Here is a 15,664-nt window from a genome sequence, read left to right on the forward strand (position 1 = left end):
TTCCGAGCTAATCTTTTCATCTCTATGCTCCCCACCCCAAGCTGAGCCCGGATCCTTTCTGAATCCCCAACCTTTCACCTCTGCGCTCTGAAGCTCCGAACACTAACTTCATCCTTTCCTCAGCCCCGGCGCCCACCACCCTATTTCTGTCCCAGTGGCTCTGATTAATGCCTGGAAGGGGGACCCTGCCTGGAGTCTCCTTCGGTGCCTGGCTCATGTCGCTGAATATCGTGTGTTGTTGGACTTCCATCCATGGCGGAGCAGGTGTCTGAACGACGTCCCTCTTCCAGGCTGAGTAATATTCCTTTGTACATATGGAGCACATCTCATCTTTTTATCTCCCCACTGATGGAAGGTTGAGTCCATCCTATGGCTCCTGGGAATAATTCAACCAAAACTGCCTACACACACAACAGAATCTGTGAATATGTGTTTTCTACTTAAGTGTATCGAGGTGGGGAATGCCTGGGGGCCATGGAGATCTTCTGTTAGTTTTCGAAATTTCAAACTGTTTTCCAAAGGTTATCGTCATTTTATATCCCCTCCCCGCAGCGGTGCCCTCATCCTCACGGAAAATTTGTAAGTTGTTGTTATTATTATTATTATTATTATTATTATTATTATTATTACTAATCTGGGTATGGACCTGGGGCTTCCGGCATGCTAGGTAGACACTCCACCCCCGAGCCAATACCCTCCGCTCCTTCCTGGGTCATTCCAGGCAGGGGCTCCACCCTGACCACGCCCCCAGCCCCTCACTGGGGATTCTGGGCGGGGCTCCACCCTGACCACGCCCCCAGCCCCTCACTGGGGATTCTAGGCGGGGCTCCGCCCTGACCACGCCCCCAGCCCCTCACTGGGAGATTCCAGGCAGGGGCTCCACCCTGACCACGCCCCCAGCCCCTCACTGGGGATTCCAGGCAGGGGCTCCGCCCTGACCACGCCCCCAGCCCCTCATTCGCTCCACCTGAGCCACACCCCCCAGCCCACACAGCTGGGCTTGAGCCCCGCTTTGTCAGACCCATGCTGTCTGTGGGTTTCCCAGACCCGCTAAATCAAAATTCTCCGGCAACTAGGTGCCAAAAACCTGCTTCAGCGTCCGCCCTCCCCCGACCAGCTATCCTGGCTCGTGCTTGGAGGTCTGGGGTATGAAAATAGATCTGTGGTCTCTACTGGGGATACTGAGCCACGTCTGGGGTTGTGTGGCTGTCATACAGGGGGAGCTCCCGGCAGGGAGTCAGTGGAGGCCGCGGACGATGCTTAGAGCCCTGCAGAGCCCGGATGGCTACTGAACGCAAGTTCCTGGCCCCACACATCGGATAGCACGGACAATCTGAAATCGGGAGGCGGGGCACTTGGGCCTGTGCTGCTCCAGGCAAGTCGCTTGCCCTCTCTGGAGCTCAGTTTCTATCTCTCATAATCTAAAGACTGGACTTATTTTTGTGTCTTAAAGCCCGTGCCAGGGGAGGTCAGGATGCAGTCAGCAAACATCTGCGGGGCTTCCTGGAGAGGGCGATGGCGCTGAGGCCTCCCAGGTGCGCCCGGGCCATCCAGGCACAGGAAGTGCAGACCGGGAGTGGGGGTTTGGGGGCAGGGTGGGGGTGTCGGGGGTGAGCCGGGAGGTGGTGGGGGTGTGGGAGCCACTCCCAGGTTGAGTTCCCAGGACTCACAGCTGCGTCCTCCTGGGAAACAGCTGGCCCCGCCCCGCCCCCAGGAGAGAGGCCGTCGGAGTGTCCCCTTTACCCTCACCCCAGCGACACCCACCGAAGGGGGCTCTTCACAAGGCTCATGAGCCCCAAAGATCGTCCCAAGACAAATGTCGGGGTGCATTTGTCATGGGGGTCTCAGGTGGCAGCCTAACTACTCAGTGGGTAAACTGAGGCCGGCCCGGAGGGGTCCATGTGCCTCTTGGTGCTTCGCGGGGGCGTGTTTCTTTGCTTTGTCCTCTCGGATCTCGGACGGGGTGCACATGTACCCAATTTTCTGTGCCCGAGTCTCCTTCTTCCTCTCCACTCCCCCCACAGTTCCCGCCGCGGAACCCCCTGCGCCGCCCTCGCCTGGGCGTCGGGCGTCCGGCGCGGCTCTATTCCGGAGGAATCCCCCGGCCGCAGGCCACGCCCCCGCCACACCCTCCCTCCGCGGCGGAGGCCTGCTGCTATTGGTCCCTTCGTACACCGCCCGTGCGCTGCCATTTGCTGAGCCAGTGAGCGTCTGCGGGGGCGTGGCCTGCCCGGTGTTGGGGCGTGGCTATGTGGGGGCGTGGCCTTTATCCAGCCTCCGCTCAGATCCACCCGCCAGCGCCTCCAGCCCCACAGAGGCGCCTGCACAGAAGTGACGGACAGACGGATCCTGAGGAGCAGGTGAGCGATCAGGGTCCCACACCCGCCCATCCTGGGTCCTTCCCGTCCCCTCCTATCCCCACACCGCCCTATGTGCATCCCGGCCTCAGTTTCCCTCTATACCTGTGCCTGGCTGCGTGAGCAGACTGCTGTGGGCTACGGTAATGGTGCTAGCATCCACCCTCAAGAGGGACTTGATGGACCTGGTCCTGTACAGCTATGCAGCCTGATTCCAAAATAGTCTGGATATTTCCGGCGGTGGCTGGCCGGACCCCACTTTGGCTCTGGCTGGTACAGGGACCCCACCTGAGCCCTGTCATCCAGACTGGGAACTTCCTGTCGCCCTGAGGGCTTGGACTCGGTTTTATCAGCTGGGAACTGGGACAGTCCCCCCCACATAATTGGCAGGTGACCTGACCCAGGTCTGTGGTCTCCTGGCTCTTGCAGTGGTGGCCTGGAGGGTAAACTGAGGCCCAGAAAGTAGCCTGTGGTTGGCCAAGGAGGTGGAGACAGAGGGAACCAGAATGTGGCTTCTTACCTTTGTGAGCAGCCAGTCTGGAGAGGGACAGGGTGAGGGTCGAGCTGTACACAGGCTCCTGGGTCACTCCCCCAGCTCCAGGCTGTGGAGCCTGTGGAAACCTCCCTTGGGGTCAGGACATGGCTCACACAAGCCTGACTCCCTTCAACAAGTAACTTAATTATAAGCCTCAGTTTTCCCGTCTGTGACTTGGGATGGCTGTTTCAGGACTCCCTGGGGCTAGAGGCTTCTGGGAGGATTAAAAGCAAAGACAAAACACCAGAGGCAGAACCGGGTGGGCTATACAGTGCGGCAATGTCTAAAACAAAGTGGAGGCTAGGGTGAAGCCTGGTGGGTAGAGTGCTCGCCTATCGGTCAGGAGGCCCTGGGTTACAGCCCTATTGCCACATAAACCAGGGGTCGGGGTGTGTGGCTTTCATCCCAGTGCTTGAAACACAGGCAGGTGGATGTCTGTGAGTTTGAGGCCAGGTCTGCATAGTGAGTTCCAGGCCAGTCATGACTATACAGTGAGATCCCGTGTCAAACAATAAGCAAAGAAGAAAGAAAGAAAAACAGGAATGTGGGCTTTGTGTGCCAAACTTCCTGTTTTTCTGTCCTGGGACTTCAGCGTGGCTGCCCCTTACCCACGTGGAATGTCCAGCCTCAGGACCTTTGCACATGCCCTCTACAGCCATGCCTGAGCAACACAGGCGCCAACTTTGAAACATAACAAGTTCATGATCTGGGACGCACCTAGGTCGTGGGTGGCTGGGAGGGACGGGGCGGGGCCGTGGGGACTATAATGTGTCAGAACAAAGAGAGCTGGCACTGAACACCTGCGCTGGGCCAGGGCTGGGAGTCCTGGGATGCATGACTGGTGGGTCCTGAGGGTACCGGGACATGAGACACTTGTTCCTCAGTTTACCCTCTGACCCCTGGGTAAGCTAGGACCCAGCCCACAAAAGTCTGTTTACTGACTCAGTGTGAGGGGACTCAGTATAGCTCGAGGCCAAATCGTTGTGGCCCCAGGGGGACATGCCACCTGTGTGTGCACCCAGGGCTTACGGAGACTTAAGGAGGGTGAGCGTTGATCCAGGCACCCAGCATCCCAGCATCGCCCCACTGCATGGTCACTCCGAGTCCCTGAGCCTCTGTTTCCCCATCTGGAAAGTGGCTGAGGCCATCAAGGACCCTCCAGAGGGTGCTCTGTGGGCTGGAGGCATCTGCAACCCTGACCAAAGGCTGATCAAAGGTACCATGAAGGGCTGACGGGGCACACAGCTTCTGGAAGATTCCCAGACTGGATCAGTAGGCTCCTCCAGTTTTGGAGTGAGTCTGGGGGAGGGAGGGGGCTGCAGCCAGATGAGCTCCTTGTTAGGGGCTGGATTCGTATCCCAGTTCTGATTTAGTGTTGCTCTGTGAATATCTGTCAGCTTCCAGGCCACAGCCTCAGTTTCTCCTTTTGCCATAACCATGAGAGGTTACTTAGTCATTTGATAAACAGTTCTGAACACTGAGGGGAAGTCAAGTGTGGTGCCTCATGGAACACAGCAGTGACCAAAGATGGCCCAGTGCCCATCCTTTCCTGCCTCACACTTGAAAGAGATGGACTCTGTCCTGAGTTACAACTGTAACCATAAGATGAGAAAGGGACGGGAGAACTGGGTGTTCATGGAGAGGAGGGATCAGCCACACAGCAACCTGGGGTAAGAGTCTTGTAAGTAGGGGCTCAGCGTGTGCAAAGGCCCTGGGGTAGGATGGAGTCTGGTGTGCCATGTGCAGGAGGAGCAGAGGGAGAAGGGAGGTAGGATTCTCAGGACTTGAGCTCCAATAGTGTGGGAGGTGGGAGCCGTGGAGGGCTATGGGCAGAGAGAGGGAAGTGGTTCAGTGCCTACAGGGCCTCTGGCATTTCAGGGGTCCTGGCGAGGGTGAGAGGAAGCAGGATGGAAGCTGTCAAGAAGGGAGGGAGCTGGTACATCCTGGGGCTGAATGCACACACCCATGACCTTCACACTCCCCTTCTTGTTAAAACCTTGCGTGGATGCTGGGTGTGGTGGAACGTACCTAGGAAGCTGAGGCAGGAGGATCACCGTAAGTCCGAAGCTAGCCTGGGCTACAGAGTGAGACCCTGTCTCAAACTCCATCCCTAAAGAGGAAGCTGACTCAGAGATCCATGCCTCATGTCCCTATACCCTCAGGACCCACTAGTCATGCATCCCTGTGGCTCTGTGAGAGCCTCTTAAAAATATATTAATTTATTCCTTTTTGTGCACATGGAGCAGACAACTGGCCCTCCTTCCACCGAGTGAGTCCAGGGCTCGAACTCAGGTTGTCTGACTTGACAGCAAGCACCTTTAGTCTGCTGAGCCACATTTCCGGCCCCTCAACAACTCGCTTCTTCAGTACATGTCCATCTTGCCTCCCAGCCCTCCCCACCCATTCTTGGGGCAGCATCATTGTGGGGACCCTGGTTGAGAACCCCCAGTGTCTTAACCCCCAGGGGAACCTCCTCCTCCCTGATTTCCCAGAAGGCCAATGGTGGGCTTGGGTGGGTGGGTCCCAGTCCTGGTGTTAAGGGTGCTGTTTGCAGGCAAAGTCCCCAGCAGGCAACTGCACTGGGGCAGAGACGTTTGGGGCCCTGGGTGACAGGGGGCCTTGGCCCAGCCACCCTTGGGACAGTCAGCCAGGGAAGATGGCGGGCTTGGCGACATCAATTATGGATGTGCTGCGTGTGGGACATAAAGAATTCATGAGGCCGGGGGCTGCCCAGAGACAGGCGGCAGCTTCGGCCTCAGGAGAGCTACCGCTGGGTTTCGGGAATTTTGCCATCTGGTTGTTAAACTCAGATTAAAAGTCAAGGGGTGAGCGCTTCCAGCTAAGTAAATCGTGTTATATTTATTATTTATTACATTTATTTACTGTGTGTTGGAGGCCAAAGGATGACTTGTGGGAGTCGGTTCTGTTGGGTCTCAGGATCGAACTCAGGTTGTAGGACTGGGCAGCAAGCACCTTTATCCAGGGCCACATCAAGAGAGTGTAAATCATGTCGTAAATAAAGCAAGCTGTCAGGTGGGTCGCACAGGTCTGTCAGCCAAGCTGGCGAGGTGTAGGCAGGAAGATCAGGAGTTCAAGGTCAGCTTTATATATAGAGAGGGGGCAGCCTGTGCTACATGAGACTTTGTCTCAAAAAAAAAACAAAAACAAAACATAAGCCAGGTGGTGGTGGCGCACACCTTTATTCCCAGCACTTGGGAGAGGCAGAGGCAGGGGGATCTTTGTGAGTTCACGGCTAGCTTGGTTTACAGTTCCAGGACAGGCTCCAAAGCTACACCGAGCAGCCCTGTCTTGAAAACCAAAGTAAATAAGCAAATAAATAAATAAGTAATAAAATGTAAGTGCACTTTATGGCATGCAAATGCTGTTTCAATGAAGCTATTATTAAAATGCAAAGGTTAGGTAGGGTGTGATGGCGCACGCCTTTAATCCCAGTACTCGGGAGACAGAGGCAGGGGGATCTCTGTGAGTTCAAGGCCAGCCTGGGCTACATAGAGATACCCTGTCTCAAAACAAAAATAAAAAAGCAAATGTCAGGGCTGAGGGAGGGTGACTCTCAGGTAAAGTGTTTGCTGTCCAAGAGTGAGGACCTAAGTTCGAACCTCCGGAATCCCACACAAAAGCCAGGACTGAGGAGACACAACTGTAATCTCATGCTATGAATGTGGACAGGAGCGTCCCTGGGGCTCAGTGGCCAGGGCTGGGTGCAGGGCTGGGGTGACTGAGGAACACACGGGTGTCCATCTTGTCCTCCACATGCACAGCAGAGGTGGAAGTGGGGGTCGTTAGTCCCCAGCACCGAGAACGGTGGCCACCAGCACAGACACCCCATGGCCCGACTGTGGCCTGTGTCCGAGTCTGTCCTCTCTCTCCTGAGTCTGTTAGAAATGGTACAGGAGCCTCACAGCTTCACATGTCTTGTGTGGCTGTGGTGGCCTCAAGGATCCCACAAGGATCCTCAGACTTCTTTTTTTTTTTTTTTTTTTTGTTTTTTCGAGACAGGGTCTCTCTGTAGCTTTGGAGCCTGTCCTGGACTAGCTCTGTAGAGTTCAGGCTGGCCTTGAACTCACAGAGATCCACCTGCCTCTGCCTCCCGAGTGCTGGGATTACATTTGTGCGCCACCACCGCCCGGCAGGATCCTCAGACTTCTGCAGAAGCCTGGACTTCCTTACTGTGTGGCCAACTGTGGCCATGGTGGAGACGGAGCCTGGGGACTGACCACCAGGCTATAGTATCAGCTGTGCCAAGACATAAGGGCCCATCCACCTGCATCCACCCCTGGGTATGCAAATGAGTGCATGTGGAGTGTGACAGAAAGATTTCATTTACAAAATCAAGATGGATGCTCCAGCAAGCCAGGGGTTATGAGCAAGGGTGGGGGTCATGAGCAAGGGGAGGTGGGGGAGGGCGTCTCCTAGCATTTGCAATCACTTCAGAAAGCAATGAAGGCATTTTATTTGGGGCATGGGATGTCACTGTGTGTAGCCCAAAGTGTCCTGGAACTCCATCTGTAGCCCAGGCTGGCCTCCACCTCACAGACATTCTCCTGCTGGGGTGGGAAGGGCCTGGCTCGCTGTCTCTCCCACTGCCCGGCCTCAGGGTGGCTGGCCATCTTGGGAACCAGAGGGCATCCAAGAGGTTCTGAGGTTGGGGTGTGTGTGGTACCTGCAGGCGAATATCAGAAAGGGCAGCACAGGTCACATTTGTTTGTTGATTGAAATTTGATGTGACAGGAAATATTTTGTGAGGCCCAGAGGGCTCTGTGGTGCACATCGTGGTCCCAGGGGTCATCCTGGCATGGCTATCTGTGTTCAGCTGTCCCCAGACCTTTTCACCCTGTCCTCTGAGGCAGGGTTTCACTGAACCTGGGGCTCAGTGAGGGCCAGCGAGCCAGGGATGCCCAGTTTTGGGGGTTACAGTGTAGTCTTCCCTCCTGGTTTTGTTTGTTTGTTTTTTTCCGAGACAGGGTTTCTCTGTGTAACAGCCCTGGCTGTCCTGGATCTCACTCTGTAGACCAGGCTAGCCTCAAACTCATAGAGACCCACCTACCCCTGCCTTCTGAGTGCTGGGATTAAAGGTGTGCACACCACTGCTCGGCTTTCCCCACTGGCTTTTCTGCGGGGACTTGAACTCAGGTCTGCATGTTTTCAGCAAGACTTTACCCATTCGGCCACTAAGGACACTTGATGGGGTGTAGCACTGTCCCAAGGCCCCAAGACTACCAAGGTACCTGGGAAGTGACGGTGCTCAGTGCCCACTCGAAGGCTTCCTGGACTGTGCTTGGGTGGGCTGAGGGGATGGAATGGGGACAGGGGACAACAGTGAGGATCACACACACACACACACACACACACACGTGTGTCACCCCGGTGTGAACCTCCAGTCTCTGGGGCCGGCACGCCTTGGCACACTTCTCTCTCCAGAGTTCTTCACTTAGCATTCAGGAATTCGTCATTGCATACGCATTTACTGGGCACCAGCTGTATGCCTTAGTGGGGTGTGCCCTGCAGACCCCACCCTCCCAGCCTCTCCTCTCCCACCTCCTGCACCCACAGACTGGAACTGTGCCACCCCCAGCACCACACATGCCCATCATCCCAGCACTCAGGAAGTGGAGGCAGGGGGATTGGGAGTTCACAGCTACAGTGGGCTTCGGGTCATCTTGACTCAAAAAGCAAAACCGGAGGACAAGCAGGAAAAACCTGGGGGAAAAAGAAAAGCAGGAAGTGGGTCAAGGAGGCACTCCTGAGCCTGGACCTTTATGCTCAGAAAGGCCTCTTGGAAGCAACACAGCCGTCCGTGCAAAGGCCCTGTGGTTGGCCTTGTTGCATGGGCTGCGATTGATCACTGAGTTCAGAGCCAGCCACTGGGCCACACCTGTCCCCACCAAAGGGGAGAGAGAGTCCAGGATGCAATCCAGCCTTGTGTAAGTCAAAGTCCCCAGCAGGTAGCCTAAAGCTTAAGGGAATATTCGGAGCCGTTGGGGGTTGCTGGGAGCTGCAGTGATTGACAGGGTTCAAAGTACAAAACTCAAGTAGGGTTTGGCAGCACATGAAAAGTCTAAGGTGGGCCGGGTGGTGGTACATGCCTTTAACCTCTGCACTTGGGAGGTGGAGGCAGGTGGCTGGCTCTCTGTGAGTTTGAGGCTAGCCTGGGCTATGAGTAATGAGACCTTGTCTCAAACAAAACAAAAACTTAAAAATCCCACCAAGTCTAAGATGTGGCCCAGGGCCTGGGAGAGAATGTGGGGCTCTGATTTTGTACTTGGGGCTCTTGTTTCCACAGGAGCTGTGGTGGCCTGAATGGGCCCAAGGCCAGTGCAGCCCTGCCCCGGGGCCTTTGCACAAGCACCTCCCACTACTGTCCCTCCCTCTGACCTGTGCTCCTGTGCCCGGGTCTGGGACCCTGCTCTGGCCTTTCCTCCCTCTGACCTGTCCCCCTGTGCCCGGGTCTGGGACCCTGCTCTGTCCTTTTCCTCCCTCTGACCTGTGCCCCCTGTGCCCGGGTCTGGGACCTTGCTCTGGCCTTTCCTAGCTCAGGCCCAATCTTTGCTTTTCCCCCTGTTCATTGATTCCTGGTGTTTCCCTCCTCCCCCTGGTTCACGAGACCTCTCCAGGGTGACTTTAGGGTTCCAAACAAGCACAGTCGGTGCATGCCTGTCATCTCATGGTGGGGAGGCTGAGGCAGGAGGATTAGGAGTCAAAGGCCAGGATGGGTGACATGAGACCTAGCCTGGAAAAAGGAAAAGAAAAAAGTAAAAATACATGAAAAAAAAAGTGAATTAAGGGATGGAGGGGGTGACGTGGCCTGTGAATTCAACTCCAGACTCAAGATGGTCCCCAAATCATGTTATAACCAGAAGATGGCAGAACTGGGGTGCTGGGAGGCAATTGGAAGCAGAGGCAAGGTCTCTTTGGGTCACTCCTGTGCCCCTGGTGTTGAGTACACAGCTGGTGCTTCATAAATACCCGTTAGGCAGTTGGGCGACTGAATGAGTGTTGCCACTGAGTTCTGGAGGGTAGAGGGGCTGTTGGGCTCCGGAGCTGGGCTGGGTGCTATGGTACCGGATGGGCAGGGACCAAGGCCACAGCACCTCATCCCTGGGAAAGTCCCTGCCCTGAAGGCCCCACGTGGCTGCACACAGGCCCCTTAGGCAGGAAGGCCTGTCCCCTGGGGTGGCAGCCATCCTGGTCTATCAGGACAATGGGTTTCAGAACAGGAAGTGGAGGCCAGCAGCTGGCTGCCCCAGGTGGCGGCCCCTGCTAGTCTCCCGGAAGTCCGTCCATGCTCTCAGCTTCGCTCCTGAGCCACGGAGTCCAAATTTGGCTTTGTCCATGGGGAAAAGCAAGGCCCAGAGAGGGCCAGCACTCCCCTTGGCGACACCCAGCCCCCAAGCCAACGGGAACTCCAGACTTTGTTTCTCTGCCAGCCCCCCCGCGCCCCCCCCCCCCCCCCCCCCCCGGTGGAGAGGTCCCTCCAGTCCGGTCTGCACAAAAAACTTCTTTCTTCTCTGTTTTTCAGAGAGGGTCATGTAGGTCCAGCTCCCCGTGTAGCTGAGGCTGACCTTGAACTTCTGATCCTCCTGCCTCCACCTCTGAGTGCTAAGGTGTACGGTGTGTGGAGTATGTGGTGCCCTCAGACACCGGGGAGGAGGCTGGAGCACTCAGTTCTGGGGCCACTGGGGCCAACCGTCCTCTCCTGCGGCCTGGCCCCCGGGTACAGGGGACTTTGAGGGGACAGATTCCACCATTGTGCATTCATCCCGCCCGCGCCACGCAGGGCGGCTGTGCTCTCTGCAGAATGGCGTTGGCCGAAGTGACCAAATGGGTTCGCAGGGCGGGCGCTCTGTGTCAACAGCGGTGGCCGGGCCCTGGCTGGTGCACGGCGGCGGGGGTGGTGATCGCTGGGGGCAGGGAAGCCATGGAGCCAGCCTTGACCGCCAAGGCCAAGGAGAGGCTGGAGAGAGCGGGGGCTGCCTGGGGTCTGGGCTCACACAAAGGCAGGCTTTATAGGGGACTTGGGGATGAGCGGGCTGGGTGGGTGGTGCACGGCTGACCAGGGGCCAGGTCTCAGCGGCCTCTGGATGTCCCTTGGCTATTCTGGGTTCCCTCACTCCCAGAGGGGCCGGGCTCCCGGAGAACACAGCAGAGGAGGGTCAAGCCCCGACTTCCCTCTGTGGTGTGAGGGGGCAGGAGGTTGTAGCCATGTAGCTCTGAATGACTCAGGAGTACCGCACAGCAGAGTTGGGGGTTCTGGGCACTGGGAGGTGTGTAGGAGTTTGTTTAAAAAAGAAAAAAAAGAAGATGACAAGGAGCCGAGCCGTGGTGGCGCACGCCTTTAATCCCAGCACTCGGGAGGCAGAGGCAGGTGGATCTCTGTGAGTTCAAGGCCAGCCTGGTCTACAAAACGAGTTCCAGGAAAGGCGCAAAGCTACACAGAGAAACCCTGTCTAGAGAGAAAAAAAAAAAAGTAAAAGACAAGGGTTTGGGGATAGGGCTTTGAGGGATGTGTAGGAGTTTCTTAGGGAGGAGGCATGAGAACTCTCAGTGGTTTTGAGTACTGCTTGAACTGCTTGAACGAGGTAGTGAGACAGAAGTCGTGGCTGCTCCATGGGGGCCAGCCTGCTCGTCCTCTGGGCCACTTGCCGGTTCTCACATCAATGGCAACGATCAGCTCCCAGCTAGGAAACAGCGGTCTGGCTGGCAGGGAGTAGGGATGGTGCTGGGCCCCGCCAGATTTTACCATTCCACGTGCGTTCCTTTGACCTGACCGCGTCTGTCTGTGTGTCTGTCGTCCCCGCAGGGCCCATGGACACCTTCAGCACCAAGAGCCTGGCCCTGCAGGCCCAGAAGAAAGTCCTCAGCAAGATGGCCTCCAAGGCCATGGTGGCCGTGTTCGCGGACGACACCAGCAGCGAGATCCTGGACGAACTGTACCAGGCCACCAAGGAGTTCACCCGCAGCCGGAAGGAGGCGCAGAGGGTGGTGAAGAACCTGGTGAAGGTGGCGGTGAAGCTGGCCGTGCTGCTGCGGGCCGGCCAGCTGGACGGCGACGAGCTGGCGCAGCTGCGGCGGTTCCGGGGCCGGGCGCGCAGCCTGGCCATGACGGCCCTCAGCTTCCACCAGGTGGACTTCACCTTCGACCGGCGCGTGCTGGCCGCGGGGCTGCTGGAGTGCAGGGACCTGCTGCACCAGGCCACCGGGCCGCACCTCACCGCCAAGTCCCACGGCCGCATCAACCACGTCTTCGGCCACTTTGCCAACGGCGACTTCCTGGCCGCGCTGTACGGCCCCGCGGAGCCCTACCGGAGCCACCTGCGCCGCATCTGCGAGGGCCTTGGCAGGATGCTGGACGAGGGCGGCATCTGACCCGGCCGGGTGGCCGACCGGCCGGCGCGCGTCCCAACTGCTCCTCTTTTCTACTTCTGAGACGCTGTCGTGTAGCCCAGGCTGACCCCAAACTCTCTGTGTAGCCGAGGCTGACCTTGAACTGCTGCTGCTGCTCCTGCTAACACCTCCCGAGTGCTGCTGAGGTGACGACGGGTGTGCCCCAGCACCTCACTGTCGGGTGCTGTCCTTATTTCTGACAAGGTCGTGGAGGGTTGGCAGTGAAGAACTGTGTTCCCCGAGCCCTGCCCCCGGCCATTCCCTGCCTCTCAGGGCCTCCGAGGTGACTGGCTTTATTAGTGGAGTTCAAGCCCTGGCACCAGTCTAGCGTCGACGGCCCCAGCCTGCCACTTCCGTGCTGGGATCTGGAAGAGACCCCGCCTGGAGACTGCGCCCTGGCACCGAGGCGTCTGAGCGTGGTGGGGCGCTCGCCGCCAAGCCTGACGACTGGAGATTGACCCCCAAAACCCACACAGTGGAAGCAGAGAACCAGTTTTGGCAAGCTGGCCTCTGACCTCCACGTGGCCCGCCCACGTGACCACGCAGCAAGGAGCCACTGATCTCGTGGGAAAGCTGGAGTCCTCAGTGGGAGGGAGGAGCCTGGGGACCTCAGAGGCTGTCCCCCGGTTCAGCAGGGCAGAGCCACTGGAGGCACGTGTCTGTTAAATTATAATGCTGTATTTGGGAAACAAACCCATCTTTTCTCTTTGTATGGCGGCCAGGGCTTGTAACCAACGTTGACCGCGCATGCGGGAGCATGACGTCATACCTGGCTTAACCTTATGGTCACTATGAGAACTTTTATCCTTGGAAAAGTGGGGCGGCTTCAGCGACATTTGTACATAGTAAGGGATGGGGCGTGGTCAGGGTGGAGCCCCGCCCAGAATCCCCAGTGAGGGGGCTGGGGGCGTGGTCAGGGTGGAGCCCCGCCCAGAATCCCCAGTGAGGGGCTGGGGGCGTGGTCAGGGTGGAGCCCCGCCCAGAATCCCCAGTGAGGGGCTGGGGGCGTGGTCAGGGTGGAGCCCCGCCTAGAATCCCCAGTGAGGGGCTGGGGGCGTGGTCAGGGTGGAGCCCCGCCCAGAATCCCCAGTGAGGGGCTGGGGGCGTGGTCAGGGTGGAGCCCCGCCTGGAATCCCCAGTGAGGGCTGGGGGCGTGGTCAGGGTGGAGCCCCGCCTGGAATCCCCAGTGAGGGCTGGGGGCGTGGCCAGACTAGCATGCACACAGTAGGGAAGACCCCTGAAACCAGTGAAGGCTGACTCGGGTTGTGCAATGCAGGAAGGTTATCTGGGGTGTTGGGGAGGACACAGGGCATCCAGAGCTGCCTGTGTTTAGGGCAAAGTTTACAACCAGTAACCTGTGGGGCCTGGGGGAGTATTAGAGGCTTTATTAGTGTTTCAGAGTTTGCAGACAGCAGCCAACACTTACACAGAAGATTCTACCAATCTTTATCTTTGTTTTAAAAACTGTATCTAATCCTGTAGCCTGGAATTCATAATCCCCCTGCTTCAGCACCCCAGCCCGAGCCCCACACTGCCTGGCTGCAGTTATCGCTCCTGTCAAGTCCTTGAATCCCCCAGCTCCACAGGGGAACTTCACTCTTTAGGCCCTGAGCCAGATCTTAAAGCTGGGACACCAATATGCATGCTGCTGTCCCCAGATGAAACCCTCCCGCTGACCAAATAGACCAGTGAGGGGGTGAAAGAGTCTGGGGGCCGTGTTCACACGGCTGAGATGAGAAAGGGACACATCACTTCATTAGTGTGTGCCACTGGGCTTGTGTGTGCTGTACAGAGGCTCTGCCATCAAGCCAGCCTGATTCCCTTTTTAGGTTTAGATACTCAGTGTGTCTGGACTTCACAATCCTCCTGCCTCAGCTGCTTGAATGCTTAGGATCACAGGCCTATGCTTCCAGGCCTGGGATAGAGAAATATTTAACACTGTTGTGGGGCTGGTGACATGGGTCAGAGGGTAGAGAAGCTTGCTGCCAAGCCTGACGTCCAGAGTCTGTCTATGCTGGTGGCCACGTGGAGGGCGGAGAGCCAGGTCCCACAAGCAGTCCTGTGACCTGCACCTGTGCTCCACGGCTCTCCGGCACCCACAGACAGACTAAGAAATCCACACCAATGTCAGAGGCCCTGGTAGGACAGTTCCTCCCCTGCCCAGGACGGGGGTAGACCCCCCAGGTTCCACTGAGTTCCCTTGGCTCGTCACAGGCTGCAGGTTGCAGCTTCCAGTAAGAGGGTCTCGGTGTGGCTGTGGCCTTACTGGCCTCCTGTGTTTGAGGCATTAAGATCATTCTTAGCACAAAATTTCCCCCCAGAAATGATTAGATATTAAAGGGCCACTGTGTCCTAGCACCCAGTTCTATCCACTGTATCCCTGGAGACAGCTGGGGACCATCAAAGGCACGCAGGAAGAGCCAGGTAGCCAATGCTGTCACTGCATCCTGTGTCTTCTCTAACCTAGGGGCGTGAGGCTGGGACTATGCCACCTACACCCAGGTACTGGAGCCTCAGGCCCCTAAGAGGATGCTGACGGCTGTGTCCTTTCCCAAGGCACACACAGCATGAGATGTCCTCAGGTTCCACTTAAAGGACAGCTCCCCTTTACTGAGGCAGGGTCCCACTGTGCAGTCTTAGTTGTTCTGGAACTCACTATGTAGCCCAGGCTAGCCTTTACCAGAGGTCCCCTTCTTGATGCTTGGGACAGCAGGAAGGTGCTAGTCCTTGCTATGAGACACTATTCCCCAAACAGCTGCAGCACCCCAAGGTCTGTGTGAGGCACAGGCCTGTCTGGCAGGCCCAGCCCCTCACATCATGGTTGGCCAGAGGTCTGGGGGGGCCGCAGGGCCCTCTGAAAGCCTGGGACACTAGGGCTCACATAGGTTACTTTGGCTGTAGGTTGTTTTTAGTTTGGGTTTTAAAGATTTCTTTCTGTGAAGGTGGCTCAACAGAGCACCGGCTGCTCTTGCAGAGGACCCAGGTTCAACTCCCAGCACCCACAGGCGGCTCACAACCACTTGTGATTCCAGCTCCAGGGGATCTGATGCCTTCTTCTGGCCTCCACGGGCACACAAAAGGCACAGACTCACTGACAGACGCAAGTACAAAATAAGTCTGCAGACATCTAGCTTCCATCTGACTTCAAAAGCCCACCTGAAGCTGGAATCTGTGGGGACGGTGGCCTCACCCTGGGATCCTTGTGCCAGGGGCAGGATGGATTCAAGACAAAGTGGAGGCTCAGGAGAGAGAATGACTAGTCCTTCTGTGAGTATCAAGCCACTGGGCGCCTCGGGCCCCGCCATCCTGGCACCTGTGTGACAGCCAGTCTCGGGAGAAGCCACATGCCTGCTGCTGCCACTGTGGA

General features: G+C 57.2%; 1 protein-coding gene across 1 annotated transcript; it reads left to right on the plus strand.

The window, feature by feature from the left end:
- Nucleotides 1–2,301: 2,301 nt before the first annotated feature.
- Nucleotides 2,302–12,366, plus strand: Tnfaip8l1 (TNF alpha induced protein 8 like 1). Its single transcript, XM_036171210.1, has 2 exons — nt 2,302–2,360; nt 11,714–12,366. The coding sequence occupies exon 2, from the start codon at nt 11,719–11,721 to the stop codon at nt 12,277–12,279; it is 561 nt and encodes a 186-aa protein (XP_036027103.1). The 5' UTR covers nt 2,302–2,360; nt 11,714–11,718; the 3' UTR covers nt 12,280–12,366.
- The last annotated feature ends 3,298 nt before the right edge of the window (nt 12,367–15,664 follow it).

Source organism: Onychomys torridus, chromosome 21 (genome assembly GCF_903995425.1).
Source record: "Onychomys torridus chromosome 21, mOncTor1.1, whole genome shotgun sequence".
Taxonomy (NCBI): Eukaryota; Metazoa; Chordata; class Mammalia; order Rodentia; family Cricetidae; genus Onychomys; species Onychomys torridus.